This window comes from Triturus cristatus, chromosome 11 (genome assembly GCF_964204655.1).
Source record: "Triturus cristatus chromosome 11, aTriCri1.1, whole genome shotgun sequence".
Classification (NCBI taxonomy): domain Eukaryota; kingdom Metazoa; phylum Chordata; class Amphibia; order Caudata; family Salamandridae; genus Triturus; species Triturus cristatus.
This window is the reverse complement of record NC_140594.1, coordinates 187,479,324-187,500,225: the sequence shown is the minus strand read 5'-3', so window position 1 is coordinate 187,500,225 and position 20,902 is coordinate 187,479,324. Positions and strand designations below refer to the sequence as shown.

Here is a 20,902-nt window from a genome sequence, read left to right as displayed (position 1 = left end):
GCCATCACTGCAGTTCCTTAGCCGCTTCACTTGAGACCCAATGCAGCCCTGATACTGACATCACAGGGGTTTCAGATTCCATTGCAGGGCTCGGATGTGCCACCAGGCTTTGCGATGAGGATGGTGCACAAGTCCAAAAAACCTAAGAGCCACCCTCACTGATACCCGGTACTGTTTAAAACATCTGGATCATACCCTACATGTCTCAGACTCGCTGTGGTGGAGGACAGGCATTGATCGTTAATGTGTCCAAAATTGCCCCTCTCTCTGTATGGGACTTGAGTGGGACTTCGGCTCATTGAAAGTGAAACCCAATGATGTTAAGAATCTGGATGGCATCCAGAGGTGGTCCATGACTGACTGTGGTCTTTCACAATCTGCTATCGAGGTACAAGAGTACATCTGGTTGCGAGAACCACCATCATGTTCATGAACACCCAAGGAGTCGAGGTACGGTTGAAGGGGAGCACAGCAAGTTCCTGATCCACCTTGAAGAGCAGGTAACGTCTGTGGCACTGCAGGATGGGTGTATGGAGAAGCACATCCTGCAAATCCAGGGGCATCATCCAGTCTCTTGGGTCTAGAAAACAAAGGGCCTGAGACAACAAGAGCATTTACATTTTCTCCTTCTATGAAAGATGTCTAGGATAAGCCTGAGTACCCCCTTCTTTTTTTCAGCATAAGAAAGTAGTATGTATAGAATCCCTCCCCCTTCTCAAAGCCCTGTGCCTATTCAGAGTAAAATATTTACCATCTGCATCAAGATTACCACATGTTTCTTCCGAAAATTGTTCTTGTGGAAGGCAGGGCTTAGCCCCTTTGAATGATCTGTAAGAACCATCTGTCCAATGTAATGGGTCTCCTACTGGACAGATGGTGCCATATCCTGTGTTTCAGCGGCCTGCCTTGAATTGTGGAGGGCACATTTAAGCGGTCAGCTGCTGCAGCAGGGGGTGGTTTGGAGGGCTGTTGGCTGTGCTATCCCATGTGGTGTCTGCTGGTGCCACTTCTGCAACCCAAAACAACTATATCTGAAAGAAACACATAGTGATAGATTCCTTACCTTAGAATTAACCCCATGCATCAGACTGGATCAGGAAAGATTTAGTCAGGAGTACCCCTGCGCGTCGGTAGGTGGCGTCGTGCGGCTCCTCGTCCGTCGTTGGTCGTCGCGGGCGCTACTTAGACGCCGCCCATGTGCGCTGACATCAGTTCTTGCTTTTTCCACCCCAGCAAGCACAAATCCGGGAAGAGCAGGAACCCCCCAGTCAATTTTTGACTGACTTTTTGAGGCTTTTTGTCTCCATTTTTCATCGAGACTTTGACTCCTGGTGCAGTGAGGATGCCCGATTTTATTTCCTGCGAGGACTGTCACTGCATGATGTTGGTGACGGACCTGCACCGAGTCTGTCTTTTCTGCCTTGGGCGCGACCACCACCCCAGGTCGTTCCCCCAACTGCTAGGCCATGGCACCGAAGTCTTTGCGGAGGTGGTCCTGAAAGCTGCTGGAGGCCCGGCAGTCGGCTCCGCGTCGTTCGAGGTTTCGGTCCTGTGGAAGGTCGAGGGACCGTGCGCGGAGTCATCACCATCGATCTTCGGGATCCAAGTCTTCGCACTCTGGATCAGGTAAGGCAAAGCTCAAGGAGTCGAATAAACGTCATCGTTCTCCGACTTCCCCTCGCCGGTTGTGCAATGCAGCTGAGGGAGCGGGTGGTGCCTTCCCCACGGCTCCGGCATAGCCTGTGGAGTCGGCGCCAGCCTACACGCCCTTCCCGGGTCTGTCGGTGACTCTGGCCCAAATGCAGGAATTCCTGTTGGCCATGGCTCATCTCTTTGGGCCGTCGGGTCTCGCTGGTGCGCCTTCGGGCCCAGCGGTCCCTACTGGGGGTCCTCACATTTCATCGCCAGCGACTCTGGCCCCGGTCCCGCTGCCGGCTCAGGATACAGCGCCGCGGGACCCGCCCTGGATCCAGGCTTGTATCCTGGCTGACGCCGGTTGACCTTATAACACCTCCACCGATGTCGACCCCACCGGCACCACTTCCGACGTCGCCCGCTCCTCGGGACGCGGTGTCGGGCCGGCGTCGATCGATGCCGTTCTCGACGTTGCTCAGAGATTTCTGTCCCCATGTCCCTGCTCCTTATTTTAGGCCTGTTGTACAGCCTGAGGAGGAAGGGGAGGACTGGGAGGGATCTGAGGACTCTCTCACAGCTGATTGCGTGTATGAACAGGACTGGGCAGAGGAGTTGGGGGAAGCCAGTGGTCTGTATACCTCACCAGACCTTGGCATGCTGTCTCCTTCTACCATGGCTATGGAGGAGGGTGCTAGTTATGCTGTGGTGTTGCGTAGGGCGGCAGAGGCCCTACACCTCGTGCTCCCTCCTGTGGCCGTCAGGACTAACCTCCTGACGGAAGTGCTTCAGCCCGCAGCTACTTCCGTGGAGCCGCTGCTTCCCTTCAATGAGGCACTTTCTGACGTTCTTTTAGGCACCTGGTCCAGGCCCACCACAGGGGCACCTGTGGATAGGAACTTGGCCCGATGCCATCGCTCGGCTCTGGGTGACCCCATTTTCCTTTCCCAACACCCCACCCCGAGAGCTTGGTTGTCCAAGCCTCTGCTTCCCCAACTACCTTCCCTTCCGCACCTCCGGATAGGGAATCCAAGAAACTGGATCAGTTCGGAAAGAAGATTTTTTCTTCCGCCAGTTCTGCGCTGCGGTCCGTGAACACTGCATGACTCTTGGGCTGTTATTCCCACTGTCTGTGGGATACGGTGGCGCAAGTGCTGCCTCAGTGTCCGGAGGAGGCCCTGACAGCTCTCTTCCAGGCTGTTGCAGAGGGGAGTGACGCTGCTAAGTTCATGATTCGTTGTGGCCTAGACACCGCTGACTCACTGGGCAGATCGATTGCAACGACAGTGGCGATCAGACTCCACGCCTGGTTGAGGACAACTGGATTTTCGGGGAATGTCCAAAGCACAATTATGGACATGCCTTTTGATGGCCGTTGCCTCTTCGGCGACAAAGCAGACAGTACGTTGGAGCGGTTTAAGGACTCACAGGCCACGGCCAAGTCCTTGGGACTCTCTGCGGTCCGCCCTCCTCCGCCTTCTGCTTTTTGCTCCTTTCATGGCACCGGAAGGGGTGCCCCGCAGTGTTCACCACAGAGCCACAAGCCTGCGCAGCAACATTCCCAGTGAGCCCGCGGACGTGGGTTCTGCTGCGGTGGACCAAGGGGTCAGCGGGCGGGTCAATCCACCTCCACCCCAGCCACTACTGCCTCCAGACCTTCGTAGTCCGAACTTTCAGGCCCATCAAACGCCAGTGGGCGGCAGGCTTTGCCATCACCTCCCCCACTGGCACACCATCACATCGGACAGGTGGGTTTTAGAGATAGCCCGAACGGGCTACTCCCTCCCCTTAGAGACTGCTCCTCCAGCCATGCCACTTCGGTACCACCACATATCGGGGGATCACTTGGTGCTTCTTCAGCAGGAAGTTGCGGCCCTCTTGGCCAAGGGTGCCATCGAGCGCGTTCAGACGCCAGAAGTAGGTCGTGGTTGTTATTCCCACTACTTTCTGGTGCCAAAGAAGGACAAGGGCCTGCGTCTTACCTTAGACCTCCGGAACATCAGTCACTTCCTCCGCAAAGAGAAGTTCAAGATGCTCACTTTGGCTCAGGTCTTGTCTGCTCTCGACCCACAAAACTGGATGGTAGCGCTGGACTTGCAGGATGCTTATTTCCACATCCCAGTCCTGCGGGCCCACCGACGCTACCTGCGGTTCACGGTAGGGCACAAGCATTTTCAGTTCACCGTGCTCCCTTTTGGCCTTACCAGCGCCCCTCGGGTGTTCACGAAAGTGATGGCGGTGGTCGCAGTTCATCTGCTCAATTCAGGGGTTTCAGTCTTACCCTATCTCGACGCCTGTTTGTTGAAGGCGGGCTCGCCCCAGACAGTCGTCTCCCACCTCCAGACTACGGCTGACTTCCTGCAATTGCTGGGGTTCTCCATCAACGTGCCTAAGTCGCACCTGATTCCCCCTCAGAAGGTCCTCTTCATTGGAGTGGTTCTGGACACGGAGCAGTGTTGGGTCCATCCTCCCGAACAGCGAGTCTGGGATATTCAGGCTCTGATTCCGATCTTTCAGCCCTTGTCCCGGGTTTCGGTCAGGGTGACCCTGAGGTTGCTGGGCCTCATGCCCTCCTGCATCCTGCCGATCGATCATGCCAGATGGCATATGCGGACTCTGCAGTGGGACCTGAAGTTCCAGTGGGCGCAGTATCAGGGGAACCTGTCTGACCACGTCCAGATCTCGGAGGGCAATGCACGACAGTTTCAGTGGTGGCTCACGAACTGGCATTGGGTCGACGGCAGATCCCTCTCCCTTCCCAAACCGGAGTTTAAAGTGGTGACGGATGTGTCCCTCCTGGAATAGGGCGGCCACATTGGAGAGGCAGAGGTCAGAGGCCTCAGGTCTCCGGCGGAGTCCAAGCTCCTGGTTAACCTTCCGGAGCTTCTGCGATCCAACTTGCACTGAAGGCATTCCTTCCTTCTGTCAAGGGGAGAGTAGTGCAGGTGTTCACAGACAACACCACCGCCATGTGGTACTACAACAAGCAAGGCGGGTGGGGTCGTGGACCCTCTGTCAGGAGGCTCTGCGCCTCTGGACCTGGCTGGAACATCAGGGCGTTTTCCTGGTGGTTCAACACCTAGCAGGTTCTCTGAACGCCAGGGTGGACGAACTCACCCGCGGGTGCATGATGGATCATGAATGGTGTCTTCATTCTGAGGTGGCGCAAGGTCTCTTTCAGCAGTGGGGAGAGCCTTGGTTAGATCTATTCGCCACGGAAGAGAACGCGCAATGTCATCAGTTCTGCGCGTTGGAATTTCCAAGGCGGCACTCGCTCGGCGACGCTTTTTGTCGCGAATGGAGTTGCGGTCTGTTGTACGCCTTTCCACCTATAACACTTCTGCCCAGAATGCTGAAGATCAGGCGCGACCGGGCACAAGTCATCCTTGTGGCCCCGGACTGGGCTCAAAGTATGATATCCCGAGCTACTCCGTATGAGCATCGATCCGACTGCCTCTTCGGGAGGATATTCTGTCGCAGCAGCAGGGAACGGTCCTCCACCCGAACCTGTCCAGCCTCCACCTCTTTGCTTGGAGATTGAGCGGTGGCAGTTGATTCCTTTCGACTTGTGTCCTGAAGTTTGTGATGTCATTCTGACAGCCAGGTGTCCCTCCACTAAAGTGGTATATGCCTGCAGGTGGAACAAGTTTGTGGCATGGTGCACATCAAAGGCTGTGGATCCTCTTTCTGCCCCTCTTTCTGAGCTCCTTTTGTTCCTTCATTCTTTGCCCCGGCAGGGTTCTGCTCTGGGCACTATAGAGGCTATCTTTCTGCCATTTCGGACTTTCTCAGGCTCCCTAATCAGCCCTCTCTTTTCAAGTCTCCGGTTGTAAATAGATTTCTCAAAGGCATTACACACCTTTTCCCTCCTATTCCGTTTGTGATGCCACAGTTGGACTTTAATCTGGTTCTTACTTATCTTATGCATGCTCCTTTCGAGTCCCTTCACAACTGTCCTCTTGACCTTGAAGACTGCCTTCCTGGTTGCCATCACCTCCGCTAGGCGAGTGAGGGAGCTTCAGGCTCTTTCTTGTAAACCTCCTTTTCTGTCTGTCCATCCGGACAAGGTTGTGCTCAGGCCCCGTCCTTCCTTTTTGCCAAAAGTTGTTACGGCATTTCACATTGGGCAGACCTTACCTTGCCCACCTTCTTTCCTCCTCTGCATCCTTCCATAGAGTAAGAGAGGCTCCACCGTCTGGACCCAAAACGTGCGCTCTCATTTTATCTCAACCGCACACAAAAGGTCCGGGTGGATGACCAACTCTTTGTTGGCTACGTTGGCAGCAAGAAAGGTCGGGCGGTACACAAGAGGACTATCTCCCGCTGGGTCGTCTTGTGTATCAAAACCTGTTACTCTTTGGCTAAAAAAATAGTCTCCGGTGGGGCTGCGTGCTCATTCCACTAGAGCAACTGCAGCCACTACTGCATAGGGACGTTGTGTCCCCCTGCAAGACATCTGTCAGGCAGCCACGTGGGCCTCGCTGCACAGGCTTACTAAGCATTATTGCCTGGACAGCCAAGTCCAGAGAAACGACTTCTTTGGCCGTTCTGTTCTCTGGGACTTCCTGGTGTGATCTTGGTTAGCAGACCCACCACCGGGTTTGGAATTGCTTTGGTATCTATTCTAAGGTAAGGAATCTATCACTATGTGTTTCTTTCAGATGAACAAGTTACTTACCTTCGGTAACAATATATCTGTAAGAAACATTAGTAGTTATAGATTCCTTGCCGCCTCACCCATTCTCCCGGTTCTGCAAACTGATTTCTAGGGTTAAGGTCATCCCTTTCAGGGCCCTAGTTTCAATGCACCAGTGGTAAGTATCTTGCATGGCTCTGTGTTCCTGGTGCGTAAAGTCGTGTACAGAACTGACGTCAGCGCGCGTGGGTGGCGTCTAGGTGGCGCCCGCGACATCTTGGCGACCACGACGCCAACGACGTACGCGGAGCCACACAACGCCACCTACCGACGTGCAGGGGTACTGCTGACGAAATCTTTCCGGATCCAGTCTGACGCCTGGGGGTAATTCTAAGGTAGGGAATCTATCACTACTAATGTTTCTTACAGATATATCGTTACCGAAGGTAAGTAACTTGTTCTTTAATGCTGTACCCCTGGCTGGAAAGACTGGAGCAGCCTGTAGGCTGACCCACTGGAATATCCTCTAAATCTCCGAAATTGATGATTGTTTTTCTGGCGTCAATAGCCCTAAAAAACGTGCAGTAGCTCGGCTTTCTTTAAATCTCTCCAGCACTAAGTCCGCCTTTTCCCCAAAGAGTCTGAACCCATCCTAGTGAATATCTATCAGAAATGCTTGCACCTAGCTAGAAAATCCATTCAACTTCACCCACACATGCCTTTGAACAGAACAGGGATGCCAAGAGCCCTGCAAAAGCAATCAGTTGTATACAGACCCTCATGGATCACAAACTTAGCTGCATCCTCTCCTTCACGTACTGCCTGAGCCAGAGAAGTTCTGATGTCCTCCATGACCGCTGGCAAGATCTTGCAGGCCATGTCAACAGAGAATCTGTGTATCTGCCCAGGATAAACATATTGCATTAGGGACCTGTGGGCCATACTAATGGAAGAAAACATGCTTACCAAGAGCATCATTCCAATTGGAGTTTCTATATGGAAGAGGTGTGGGCAAGAAATGAGTATGGTTATTACTAGGTGAGGCCCGTACAGTGATGGCTCTTCAGTGTAGAGTGCTTGGTTAGGAAGTGTGGATCAGCAGGCCCAGGTCTATGTCACTAGGATCTTTGGTGACTGACAGGCAGGCCAGAGCAAGGCGTGGGTTTAACGGCATCAATGAGGGCATTATTATATGGTGGCAAGAGACGGAGGATGTCACCCTGGTAAATTTCTGTTGGAACATTTCTTTTTATCACAATGAAGGGAAACTGCAGATCTAGGAACACCCTCTCTCTGGACAACTGCTGCAAACAAGGCACTTTCTTCCCGTTGGTAGCCCATGTAGTGAGTCAAACTACATTTCAGTGAAGTGTCTAGCCCATTGTAATTTTGCATATTTAAGTATAGTGCGTCATCAGTATACTAAAGGTATAGTAATCCATCTCCCTTCTCCTCATCTGTGTCCTGTGGGACTCTGTGTGTTTCTTGCATGGGGACAGAGTCCGAACCAAAAAGAGAATGGAGCCAGACTGCATAATGACTGGTTGCGTTTTCGTCAACTTGTAGTGCAGTATAGGTAGGCAGACTGACGCCGGTACAGGGTCAGGCCCGTATTTACTATTGTATGTTTCTGTGGGCTGGCAGGGTGGGAGCCGGCTTCACTACCGTGAGGGCCAGTTTTGTTGCTGGGTACCTACCGGCCATGTTCCACGTTTTAAAATAGGCTTTAAAATCATTCGGTTTTGCATTATTTGGAAGCACTGCAAGTAGGAACGTGGCCGGCCTGTCCCCAGCAACAAAACAGCCCCGCCCCCACCCAGCAGTTAAACCAGACTCCATCCTGCCAGCTTACTGAAACACCTCGTGCTTGGTAGATCAGTCTGACCCTTTTCAGTGTTTGCCACAGGTGTTGACACTTTCAGTCTTCAGTTGCACAGTTTAAGTCTGTTGGTTTTGGTACTGTGGGAACCAGTGTGAATTTTCCGGTCTGTATTAGAGTTAGTACAGGTCCTGTGATGGGTCCCAGGAGAGCAGACAGCATCAGGGGAGGCCCTGCCAGCAGTAATATGACTGTAGACCCCTTGACTCTGTGGCACGCGAAGGCACACCAGAGAAAGCTGGACTATCACTAAAGAAATGCAGCATGGCCTCCTTGAAGGCTACTACCTGCTGCGGGATCAAAGACGGCCAGGTGAACACAGGACATGTCGGGATCAGCTGAAGAGTTGGTTCTTAAACCGCTGACTTAGAAGGACTGCAATATGTATCGCGATAGCCTTGTACCTTCTTTTTTGAGCTAGAGTGATGAAATGGAATTGAGTCATACTTTGTCTTTTTGTATTTGCTTTTGGACATTAACTTATTTGAGTACTTTAAGCAGAAGTGGATCCTTGGCGGAAATGTCTTGGTTAACGGGACTGAGTCCAGCCTGCAACTTGGAGTGGGACCTGAACTTTGACTGCAACCTCTTCAAGTATTTGGTGATGTAGAGCTTTGCCTCACAGTCCCTTATTGCCTTTGAGTGCACAAAGGCACTAATGCCTCAGGCACCAAAAGCACACCTCATACAGGTCTGTGAGCAGCATCTGCTTCCTACAGTCCCTGCGCGGTTTGAGTGTGCAGTTTTTGTAAGGGACATGATTCCCTAACATTCTGTCTAAATGTTTTGGTAAGAATGACAAAGGGTGAGAGCGGAGCTCTATAACTGCATCAGAAGATGCAAAATGAAAGGAACTGATGTCAGCATAGGGGTGGGTCTGATATGTAGCTCTGCTACATCACTTTTGGGGTGGTAGAAAGCCAACACAGAGTTACACACCACCACTTGCCTGAAGGTAGGAGTACTGTTGAAATTATCTGGACCCTGGCTCGCACCTGGGGTGATTTTGAAGGTGATGAATCTGCTGTTAGATATATTAGTTAGAAAATTTGATCCTCATCATACCTTCCCTGAAATAAAACATTTGTGGTATGTTGAGAACATTGAAGCCTTTCTAAATGGAGTTTCTGGCACAAACACACATGAACAAACCTCCCCCATTGTAGTTTTTGCGTCACTTTTATATGTGCAGCTATAATTATGTGGTCTACCTTATTTGTGACAGAACACTTGTTCCTATACAACGTACATTGTCTTCATCGTATGCAGCCACATACTGCTGATGAGGTTTCTTGCAGTATCACTTAGTTGTGGGTACCTTACCCTCCCATAAGTTAAATCTGTGTAGTGTAGCTAAATTAAGTGACTCCCCTGAAGTCCGCTTGCAAGTGTCTTACTTAGACATTAAACACTTGATAATGCATCCTAGCACGTTAATCACATTTCCTTTCAGTTTGTGGCGAGCTGTTTTAAATGTGTATTAAGTTTGCCATGTATAGGATCTCTATTATCTTTTACACAGAGAGTTGTCTAAAACGATGTCCAATGTTTTTTATTTCCTGCAGGGCAAGTTTAAAGAATTAGAACTTTTATGTTCCATGAAGGAGGTTCCTTATGATGGCTGTGATCCAGAAAACATGGTTCTAGCTTTAAGGTTGGTATGACCGAATTAAAATATTCCAGTACACTGTATCTGTGGCTTTTGAGCTCATAGTTATACTTCATATTGGAATCCACTATATCCTTTTACTGTACTCTTGTCTTTGCGCCAGTGGATATGAAGACAAATAACAGAATCATTTAGAACTGCTCATAAGCATGAGCAACATCTTTCAACCACCTATTTTATCATTTCTGTGATTTTCTTCTTAACATCGCTCTACCGATCAAAATTGTGGCATTTACCATAAAACAACAAAATTAAGAAATCTAAAATTACACTTCTGTGCAACAAGCTTTAAAAGTACTCAGGAAAGTGTAGCCGAAGCAGACACCCCAAGGACTTCCATTTGAGAAACATCAAACCATTACTTTGAAGAGAACGCCAAATATTAAGGGTCATGTGGGTTATCTTGGGATGCAGCAAAAGTGGTCATTGGCGGTTAACTCATCAATCACTGCAACATTTTTAAGACACACAAAGGAAAAAAGTTTGAACTTGAGTACTGGTCTAGGATAAAATATGAAGACATTTGTTTTTGGCAAACTATGAACCATTTTGATTTGTTCTATGTTTCTTGAAACAAGTTGTGTCAATGTTCCTTAGAACATCATTTTGAGGGTTCTACTTATGCAGACATGGCATCATTATTGCTTCTTATTGCTTTCTAAAAATAGTTCTTATTCTGGGTCTAGTACTGATGGTGTTTCTCCATGAAGAGGATGTAGAAGGACTCTAGTAATGATGAGACAATGTTTTGGCTAATTATAACCTACTTATTTTTTATTTTTTATAGAGAGAAATTCTTTCAAGAAGTGCATTCTCTTACTCCAAAATCCACGCATCTTATGGCTAAAACTAAAACGTTAGTTAAAAGTTTGATGAATAGAGCGGAGTTGCTATTGCATGTGACAATAGCAGCGCAGCCTAGTATCACAAGAAGTATATCTGGCACACCAACTGAGGCACCAGGTGCGTAGTTTATGGTTTACTTTGTAAACGTGTTTTTACATTGGAATGGTGACTAAGAATATATCTCCCTATTTAAATGTTTTAAACTTGTGCATGTTTCCCTTCATTGACAGTCAGAATATATTCGTAACTTGCTTTTATGTAGTGCCTCTTTTCAGAATAATTGCATTTATGTCCACTTTAAGTAACAGATGTTTCTATTTTCCAATTTAATGGTACTGCATTTAAGTTCCACCTTCTGGAGTAAAGCTTAACTACCCGCTATTGCCATCCTTTGCAAGACAACGTTTTGATAGGTACTACTAACTGCAGATTGCTCACCTTAGAATATCACCCTGGAGGCAGACTAATCTGAATATTTTTTGCATAACAGTGCTCCTGTATCCTGCTAGGTGACGTACAAGTATACAGGCGCTACTGCTGTGCATTGACATCAACTTCTTTGTCTCCATGCTTGCTGAAGCAGATCCAGAGCTTCTCTCCCGATTGTCAGTTTTCAGTTGACTTCTTAAACGGTTTCACAGTGTGCCAGGAGATGATGTCCCCTAAGAAAAAGTCAGGTTTGAAGCCATGCAGGGACTACAGAAAGCAGATGTCGATCACGGATTGTCAGGAGGTGTGTCTTTTGTGTGTGAGATCCATACAAGACTCTAAATCATGTGATACGTGCGCCCTCAGGCACCCAAAAGCAATCTCTGATTGGGAGTCAAAGTTGTATAAAGAAGTTATGGCCTTCATGTGCTCCTGCTCCAAGTCGCGGCCCTGGACTCTGTCCCTCAGTTGTTCCTGTGAAATTTCAACTTTGTGGTCAAAGACCTCTGTTAAGTCCAAATCCAAACGCAGGCATAAGTAAGCAAAGTGAGACTCTACCCCACTCTAAGTTCAAAGGTAATGTGCGAGTGCATCTTGATGAAAATCATGATGCAATTGCTGGCTCCACTGTCACCAATCAGTAGCCTGGTGCTGACACCCATGTCAGACCACAAACCAATGTCTGCCTGGGCTCACCCAATGATGATGCTATTCTAACTCAACTGTCAGTAGAGACTCTATTCTCTTTTTAGCTCTTACTCCGATCTTATATCAGAACAGGGAGTAGGAGGTGGTTTGCTTCTAACACATTTTCATGATATTACCTTCCACTGAAGCCATGCGTTTATTTGCTTTATTCAGAGCAACAGTGGACGAAGATGCAACCGTGTGAGACTTCTTTGCAGCAGAAATTATCACTGAATCAGGAAGGGGATCTGAACTCCCAATGAGCGGGTCTCAATCTGGTATCTTGTATTTCTGATGGATACATCTGCCAGTGGATTCCTCACCTTGTGAATATCCCCTGCGCCAGCATTCCACGGAACTTTTCTTCCCCAGCATTCCACGTCGACGTGGGCGACGTCACAATACATCGGCTCCGCACGCGACTCCGTACGACGTCATCGGAGCCATAAGAAGCCCACGTCGGCGTGATGACGTCAGTTCCCTTTTTTCCGCGCCGTCGACGCGCAACGGTTTTTTCCCAGTGCTCTCTAGATACTTTGTAGTCTAGTGGTGTATTTTTGTTAAAATCGGTATGTCTTCGACGAGGAAGTCGGGCTTTAAGCCCTGTAGGGAGTGCGGAGGCCTGATGTCCATGACGGATCCGCATCAGAACTGTTTATGGTGTCTCTCCTCTGATCATGACGTGGATGAGTGCGGGTGCTGTAGGAGCATGAATCCTAAAGCGCTGAACAATATGGAAAAGTGAGATTTTGCAGAAGCTGGCATCAGAAACCGTTAAATGGCATCTTCCAAAACACCTGGAACTAGGGGCTATAAAGGATTTGAAGAAGCTCTGAGGTAAAGGGTTTCAAAAATCACTGGTGGTAGGTGTTGAAACAGTTTGAGTTGTGTGTGACTTTTATAGTGAGTAATGTCTTTGCTTAGAGGTTCTGTGTGAAGATGATCTTCCACTATAACATCTATGGCGTCTTGAATGTGAAGATCTTCTTGGAGATCTAGATTTAGTCCACCTTTGTTTGGTTTCTCCCTAGGATAGGCTTAGGTGGTACCTGTGGATTCTGTGGTGGCTGCGATAGTTGTGGTGAACCAGAAGTAGCTGAAAGCAGTGGTCAAAAGCCTGGAGAAGCAGTCCTCTGGGGAAAAATGTGTGTGACACATGACCATAGGCTTCACATCCCTTGTGGGTGAGTACTCCCTGGAGTATTCTGAATCTGACAAGTGTGGCATTGTCCTTTTCTTGTGGCGGCGGGGCCAATCGGCTGTATGTCATTACGATGGAGAGAAGACGATGGCAGTCTCAGTTTCGAGTGTGATAGTCTTTTTGGTGTCAATGGCATCGACTGCCGCCAAGTCAACAAAAGTAAAAAGGAATCCTAAAGAGGAAGAGAATGCATGTGGACTCTGCTCTGTGTCATTCCAGATGTAAGTCTCCGGAACACACCCCTGTTCCTTCAGCTGGGTTGGACAGAAGTGATTCAAAGCCAGAGCGGTGGGTTAATCTGTAGCCCTGCGCATATATAGCTGGCTGTGGTTTACTCATTTCTCTTGGAATGTCCAAACCACACTAATGTGCATGATTTTTCATTGGTTAAATCACTTTGGAGACAATCAGACATAGCCGTAAAGTAATTCAATGCTTGAAGAGCTTTGTCCGATCTTTCGGTCTACAAACCCTTTACAAAAGATTACAGGCTGTTTGGTAAATTTTGGGGCTTCTCAAAGGGGTTCCTGCCTCAACAACACCAGCCTTCCCATCCCTTCAACCAACAGTTGCAAAATCCCTAGGTGTGACAAGCGGCAAGACAAGGTAAGAGGTCATCTGATCTAGCAGCCCTCCGCCTCCTCACCAGTATCATTCGGAAAACCGCTTCAGCTCGGTCTTTAAGGAGTGTGGGTGGCCCGTTGGGTTACAAGTATCCTCCTTAATACAGGCATTGGAATCCATAACATTGGACTAGTGTGTCCTGCAGATTTTAGAAATGGGGGATGCCTTGCCCTTCCAAACGTCTTCCTAACAGTTCGTTTAGTCACAGGACTACTTGTAAATACTGCCGCAGAAGGTGGCAGCCGTGCTTCAGGAAGGAGTGCGGCAACTCTCTGTAGTTCTTGGTTCCAAGAAGGATGGCAGTCTTCGCCTCATCCTAAATCTCAGGCGGTTGAATTTTTACCCGTGCAAAGAAAAGTTTAAGATACTGTCCCTGGCGCAGGTTTTTGTGGTTCTGTAAGTGGAAGATTTGATGGTGTCCTCGCCTTACAGGATGCCTGTTTCAACTTTACGATCTTGAGGTCGCACAGGAGTTACCTGTGTTTTGTGGTAGGGTTAATTCACTACTCGTTCGCAGTCATCCTGTTTGGTCTGACATCAGCACCTTGAGTCTTCACAAAGGTGATGGAATGGTCCTGGCACATCTCAGGAGGTCGGGAATCTTGATATTCCCTTATCTGAACGATGGACTGCTAAAAGCCAGCTCGCCACAGATGGTGTCATCCCTGTACCAAGTCTCACCTAGAGTCCTCTCAGCGTCTCCTGTTCATAGGGGCCATACTGGATGCAACACTGCCTCGAGCTTGACCTCCTTCACAGAGTATCCATGACATTTGGGGAATGCTTCAGATATTTTGGGCGGGAGCTTGAATTTCAGTCCAAATGGTTCTGGGTCTGCTAGACCCACCACTTATGGAGGGTACTACTTGGAAATATATTGGAAAGGTGAGAAATTTGCAGGTAGAAGTATCCATCAGGTTACTTACCTTTGCTAATTATGTTTTTCCTTGAAACTCTATCAAAGTGCAGATTTCTCACTGATCTCACCCCTATCCCCTCCCCATTCTGAAAGATGCTGATGCTCATAGGCCACAGTAATGAGGTTCCCAATGACATTTCTGCACTTCACTATTGTATCAATTTGTCATTACTTTAACTCTCCCTCTATGGCACCATGTATTTGACTCCAACGATGTTATCACAACTCATTTCAAGACGCTCAGCAGAGTTGTCCATAAAATTTCCTTGCAGTTTCATGCACTTTGGTCCTTGGCCATCAGGGTTGAGGGCACACTGACATTGCGCTTTGCAAATAAAAAGTACAACACTGTTGTACCGTTTCTGGTTACTTTTAATAATTTAAACAGGCTGCAGTGAAATGGGATGTTTCATTCTACCAGGCTTCCCACCCCTCACTTTAAAACTCACTCACACATGCATTGATAAGAACCTGTGTGCGTGTCTCGATTTTGCTCAGGACAGGGGAAGACAACTGTGCATAGTGTGTCGGTCATCGTAGTTAGGGTGCATCCCAATGCAATTAATGAGCTCAGCCACTCCAGATTGTGTAGTTCTTCTTCTGCAGCAAAGGAAACAAATACATACAACAGGTCCAAAGGGATACTTCATTTCACTATTTCAACCTGTTCTCTGCACATATATAGAAAAATTATTGTGGGGAGTCCCACAATTGTGAAGACCACAGAGGGGCAACAGAGGATAGTCAACAAGTCAGCCTTATTGTATTTTCATTTAAATTTTTTTTTATTTATTACATTTTATAAACTGGTGCACAATATTACAACGATTATTCCATTGCAGCTGATATGCAGTACTGCGAGTACACATTAACAAATACACAAAAGAAAACTAACAGGACGAGACAAACCCTTATTGTTGCTAGACATGCTGTGCCATCCTGCGTCATTGTAACACTGGAAGTACGTGTTCAAATATCCATAGTTGCACAGTCCCACATGTAGTTTAGTGATGATCACAGGTAAGCAAATTATACAAGGATCCCCCAATAACAATTATTTCTGTATCCTTACTTACAATTGTAACAATAAATAGCCTTTTTCCAGAAGCAGCAACCTCACCCTTCCGCACCTTCTGACTAGCCCGTTTCCTTCCCGATTTAGGTATTGCTGGTATAACTCCCAAAAACCCTTAGGACGACACTGCAGGGGGAGGAGTTTGTTGTATGCATTGGATTGTGTATTACAGTATAGCATGTCTGTGTTCCTATCTTTAAAGAGTGGTATGGGTCCTGTTGCCCAGCGTCCCTCCACTAAGATGGTATACGCCTGCTGGTGGAATAAGTTTGTGGCATGGTGCACAGCAAAGGCTGTGGATCTCCTTTCTGCCCCTCTTTCTGAGGTTCTCTTGCTTCTCCTTTCTTTGGCCCAGCAGGGCTCTGCTCTGTGCAGTATCAAGTGCTATCTCTCGGCAATTTCTGCCTTCCTTCGGCTTCCAGATCAGCCTTTTCTTCTCAAGTCTCCAGTTGTTAATCGTTTCTTGAAAGGCATAACTCATCTCTTTCCTCCTATTCCCTTCATTATGCCTCAATGGGACTTGAATATCGTTTGACTTATTTAATGTGCGCTGCCTTTAAGCCGCTTCACAACTGTCCTTTGAGACTCTTAAGACTGCATTCCTGGTGGCCATCACTTCTGCCATAATAGTGAGTGAGCTCCAGGCCCTTTCCTCCAAACCTCCTTTCCTGTCTGTCCATCCGGACAAGGTGGTTCTCAGGACCTGTCCATCCTTCCATCCTAAAGTTGTCACTACATTTCACATCGGGCAGACCATCACTTTGCCCACCTTCTTTCCGCATCCTTCGAAAGAGGAAGAGAGGCTTCACTGTCTGGACCCAAAACGTGCCTTTTCTTTCTTTCTGGTTCGCACAAAGCAGTTCCGGGTGGATGACCAACTCTTTGTTGGCTTAGTGGGCACCAGGAAAGGTCGGGCCATACACAAGCGAACCATTTCTCGATGGGTCGTTTTGTGTATTAAAACATGCTATTCTCTGGCTAAAAAGGAAACCTCCAGTGGGGTTACGCGCCCATTCCACCAGGGCGACGGCAGCCACTACTGCCTTGGGAAGAGGAGTTCCTCTACATGATATCTGTCGGGCACACGTTTACTAAACACTATTGTCTGGACAGTCAAGTCCGGAGAGACGGCTTCTTTGGCTGTTCTGTTCTCCAGGACTTTCTGGCGTGATCTTGGTTCGCAGACCCACCACTGGGGTTGGTTTTACTGCAGTATCTATTCTAAGGTAAAGAATCTATAACTAACGTGTTCCTTTCAGATGAACAAGTTACTTACCTTCGTTAACGATATATCTGTAAGAAACATTAGTTAGTTATAGATTCCTTACTGCCCCACCCATCCTCCCCGTTCTGGGAACTGATTTCTAGGGTTAATGATATCCTTTCAGGGCTGTAGTTTTGTGCACCATGGCTCTGCATTTCTGGCGCGGAAAGTCGTGTACAGAACTGATGTTAGCACGTGAGGGCGGCGTCTAAGTAGCTACCGCAATGTCATCCCGACGACCACGACGCGAACGACGGACGCGGAGCCGACCGACACCACCTTCCGACTCACACAGGTACTGCTGACGAAAAAACTTTCCGGATCCAGTCTGACGCCTCTGGGTAATTCTAAGGTAAGGAATCCATAACTAACTAATGTTTCTTACAGATATATCGTTACCGAAGGTAAGTAACTTGTTCAAGGTCTCATTGCCACTCCCTCGTAGATTTATGTGGCTGCATTTTCCTCGGTTACTGAGCCAGGGAGTATAGTACTGTGATGCGTTTTGCTGGCGAACTTGCTTTTATAATATAGGAAAGCGCCCGGAACTCTACGGGTTCCTGCATGTCCTCATCCAGCAGCTCCCTGCATGTTGGACCCTGAAAAATTTAAATTTATCTAGTGGCGAGATTCCTTGTACTCCCTCAGCGTAGTCCTCCTAGCTGCGTACTGCCCCGTCCTGATAAGTCTCCCAATGTGCCTATACCTATGTGCTTCATAGCCCGGAGGACAGTCCGGTCCATGCACATCGGGAGCCAGGTGCACCATTCCAAAAGCATGAGTGGGGAGTACATGAGCGTGCTCGCCTGAGAGTCTGGTAGTCTGCCCCAGGCGTGTACTTTGGAATTTAGGGAGTCCAAGACCACGTATCTTCGGACTGGGGTTGTAAAGAGGAACTGTGAGAGAGTCTGGGGTTCCGCCGCGTCCCGTTCTAGGAACATATTTGGCAAGTCATGGAGATCATGTAGCCAGCTGTATGCATGCAAGGCCTGTGCCTCCCTGTAATAGAGTTCTAAGTCTGGTGCCCCCAGTCCACCAGCTGCGTACGGGAGTGTCAATGTATCCCACCTGACCCTTGGCTGCTTCCTGGCCCATGCTAGTCTAACATCAGTTTGCGAACAGCCTCAAATACAGAGCGTGGCAATAAAACTGGAATGTTAACGAAAAAGAATAGGAACCGAGGTAGGATCACCATCTTCATTAAGGAGAAGCGTCCCATCAGGGAGAGGGGTAGTTTAATCCACCTGTTGATCTTGTCCTCTTGTTTGGAAATGGCCTTCCCATAGTTCTCCGCTATCACAACTGTTGGGTCGGTGTGAACCTGTATACCAAGGTACCTAATCGGTTCTGAGGTCCATTGCATGGGAAAAGTAATTGTGTCTGAGGCTGTCCCTGGGATCAGTGGGAACACTAGTGACTTGGTCCAATTGATCCGAAGTCCAGACAGACTCCCGAATTGAACCACCTCTGCTAGGACTTGGTTGAGATTGTTTTCTGGGTCACGGACATACAGCAGGGTGTCCACATAGGCAGAGACTATTAAATGATATCCCGGGAATCACATTCCTCTGTGCATATGATATTTTTTCAGCGTACAGGCGAGTGCCTCAGCCACTAGGGAATAGAAGAGTGGGGACATGGGGCAACCCTGTCAGTTCCCTCTAGAAATGGTTATAGGGACCGTAACCTTCCTTCCAAGTCTGACCTGAGCTGTGGGTTGAGCATAAAGAGTCATTACTAGTTTAAGGAAAACCTCTTCCACCCAGATTCTTTGCAGAACGCCCTTCAGGAAGGCCCACTCTACAGAGTCAAACCCCTTCTCTGCATCTAAAAATACAGCTGCTGCTTTGACCTCAGGATCCAGCATTTGGATTATGCCGAATATGGTACACAGATTTAAGGTAAGGCTATGCCCTGGCACAAACCCCGCCTGTTCCGGGCACACTACCAGGGGCACCAGTGGAGTCAATTGGTTCTAGTATTTTTGCATATATCTTGGTGTCGACATTAATCTACGACAGTGGTGTATACGAGGAGCAGTGCCCCGGTGGCTTAACTGGTTTCAGTAGCATAATTATCAATGCTTCTCTCATAATTTCAGCTTGGGCCATGTGTTCGTACAAGGACATGAGGTGTGGGACAAGTTGGTCCTGGGAGACCTTGTAAAAGGAGACTTTGAGCCCATCCATGCCTGGGGCGCTGCCAGCTCGCATTGATTTGATAGCTGCCTTAATCTCTCCCGGGGTGAGAGGGGACATGAGGTACTCCCTATGCGTGTTCAATGACCATCATTTGTATGTGCTCCAGATAGTCCCGGATAGTCTCATCATGGGGGAAGTCTGGGAGGTGTATAATTGTGAGTAATACCTGTTGAATCTACTTGCTATGTCCTGGCTACTGTGTAGTGGCAGGCCCTCCTCGTCGAGTATCTCTGAAATGATGTCTACTTCACACTTGGGAACCATCAGTGCAGCCAGCGTGGCTCCTGGTCGGTCCCCCTTGCCGCAAACCCTGACCGTAGTGCTTGACCTCCCTGTCTGCTGTGTCTTGGAATTCCTCAGGTGCCATCTTAATGTCGCCCAATATATTAGCGTCACCTGTCCTCTGAAACATTTGCTCAAGTGTTGAAATATCCACCTCTAATTTGGACAGTCGGTCCCTCAGTGATCTAAGCACTCCAGAGTGTTTAGCAATTACCATGCCCTGAATGTGGACCTTGAAAGCGTCACAGATGATGGCAAAACTATCGACTGACCCCATATTTTTTTCGAAATATCTCTCAATGTCTGTAGAAACTGGGTCCATAAGGGATTAGGGCGGGAATCTTCAAATGAATGCCGGTATATGTCTGGGAGGGCAATTTAGATCAAGTTGTATTGGGGAATGGTCAGAAGGAGTGCATGGATGGAGGGAGCACCTCGCGATTTGGCCGACCAGGCCCTTGGACGCGTGCCAATTGTCAATTCTTGTGTGGGAGTTGTGTGGTGCAGAGTAGTGAGTGAATCCCTTAATATCAGGAAAAAGGTCCCTCCAGGTATCCACCAGTTCTAAGCCCTCCATGAAGTCTAGGATAGCTCCGGCTGCTGCTGAGCGGTGGCGAGGTGGTCCCTTGGAGCAATCCTTATGGGGATCCAGGATACAATTAAAGTCGTCTCCTATTATGATTGAGGTATCCCTATCTCGGAGCAGGCTACTTCCAAAGTTATTGTAAAATTGTGGGTCGTCGTAATTGGGCACCCATACACGTTAACTAACTTAACATCCAGTCCTTCTTTCTGGCATCTCACAATAACATACCTGCCATTGTGGTCTATTTCGATTGTCTGCACAGAAATCCCTAATGCTTGATTTACCCATGTTAGGACACCCCTGGCATTTGATGTAAAGCCTGCTTCACTGACCCTTCCTTGGAGCAATTTATGCGCCATCATACTACTCTGTGGTGGCAGGTGAGATTCCTGTAACAGGACCACGTCATTCTTATGACGCTTCAAGTATGCTACCACCTTCCTAATCTTCATGTGATCATTGAGCACCCTAATGTTCCATGTTAAGAGGTGGACTGTGCTACCCATGTGCAGCGGTAATGGTTGCTATTCTGTACGCTGCACCCCTTCCTGCGCTGTGGTCATCAACACTGGTCACAACTTTGTCATATATGCTTTGTGAAATTCTACGAGTAGAGCATATGCCTCGCCTACCAAATAGCTCCTCCCCCCCCCAGCTATGCGATCCCCAAACATGCATAAACGAAACCCCCCTGAAACTATCAAAAGAAAACAATCAAAACCCATTTCAACTACACAGAAACCCCTCCCCCCTCCTTTGTGGCTCACACTGCTGGGCAGATATCTCCCAGTTCCGGACCAAATTTGAGTCAACTGGCTGGTACTATTGGATTACATGACTTTCAGTCTATCGTGTGTGTCCTCACTAAATGACCACAGTAATTCACCCGCAGCCCATTTGTGTACAATGGGAAACTTTGTTGTAAGGGGAAGTGGCAGACAGGAACTAATGGCATGCTCTTCAACCTTCAGA

At 48.3% G+C, this 20,902-nt stretch overlaps 1 protein-coding gene across 2 annotated transcripts in view; it reads left to right on the top strand.

The window, feature by feature from the left end:
• Positions 1-20,902, top strand: part of HECTD4 (HECT domain E3 ubiquitin protein ligase 4) — a 2,430,065-nt gene that overhangs the window by 583,688 nt on the left and 1,825,475 nt on the right. For both annotated transcript variants that reach the window (XM_085634374.1, XM_085634373.1), the window contains exons 30-31: positions 9,713-9,801; positions 10,604-10,779. In XM_085634374.1, the coding sequence (XP_085490500.1) occupies positions 9,713-9,801; positions 10,604-10,779 (265 nt within the window). The remainder of the gene's footprint in view (positions 1-9,712; positions 9,802-10,603; positions 10,780-20,902) is intronic.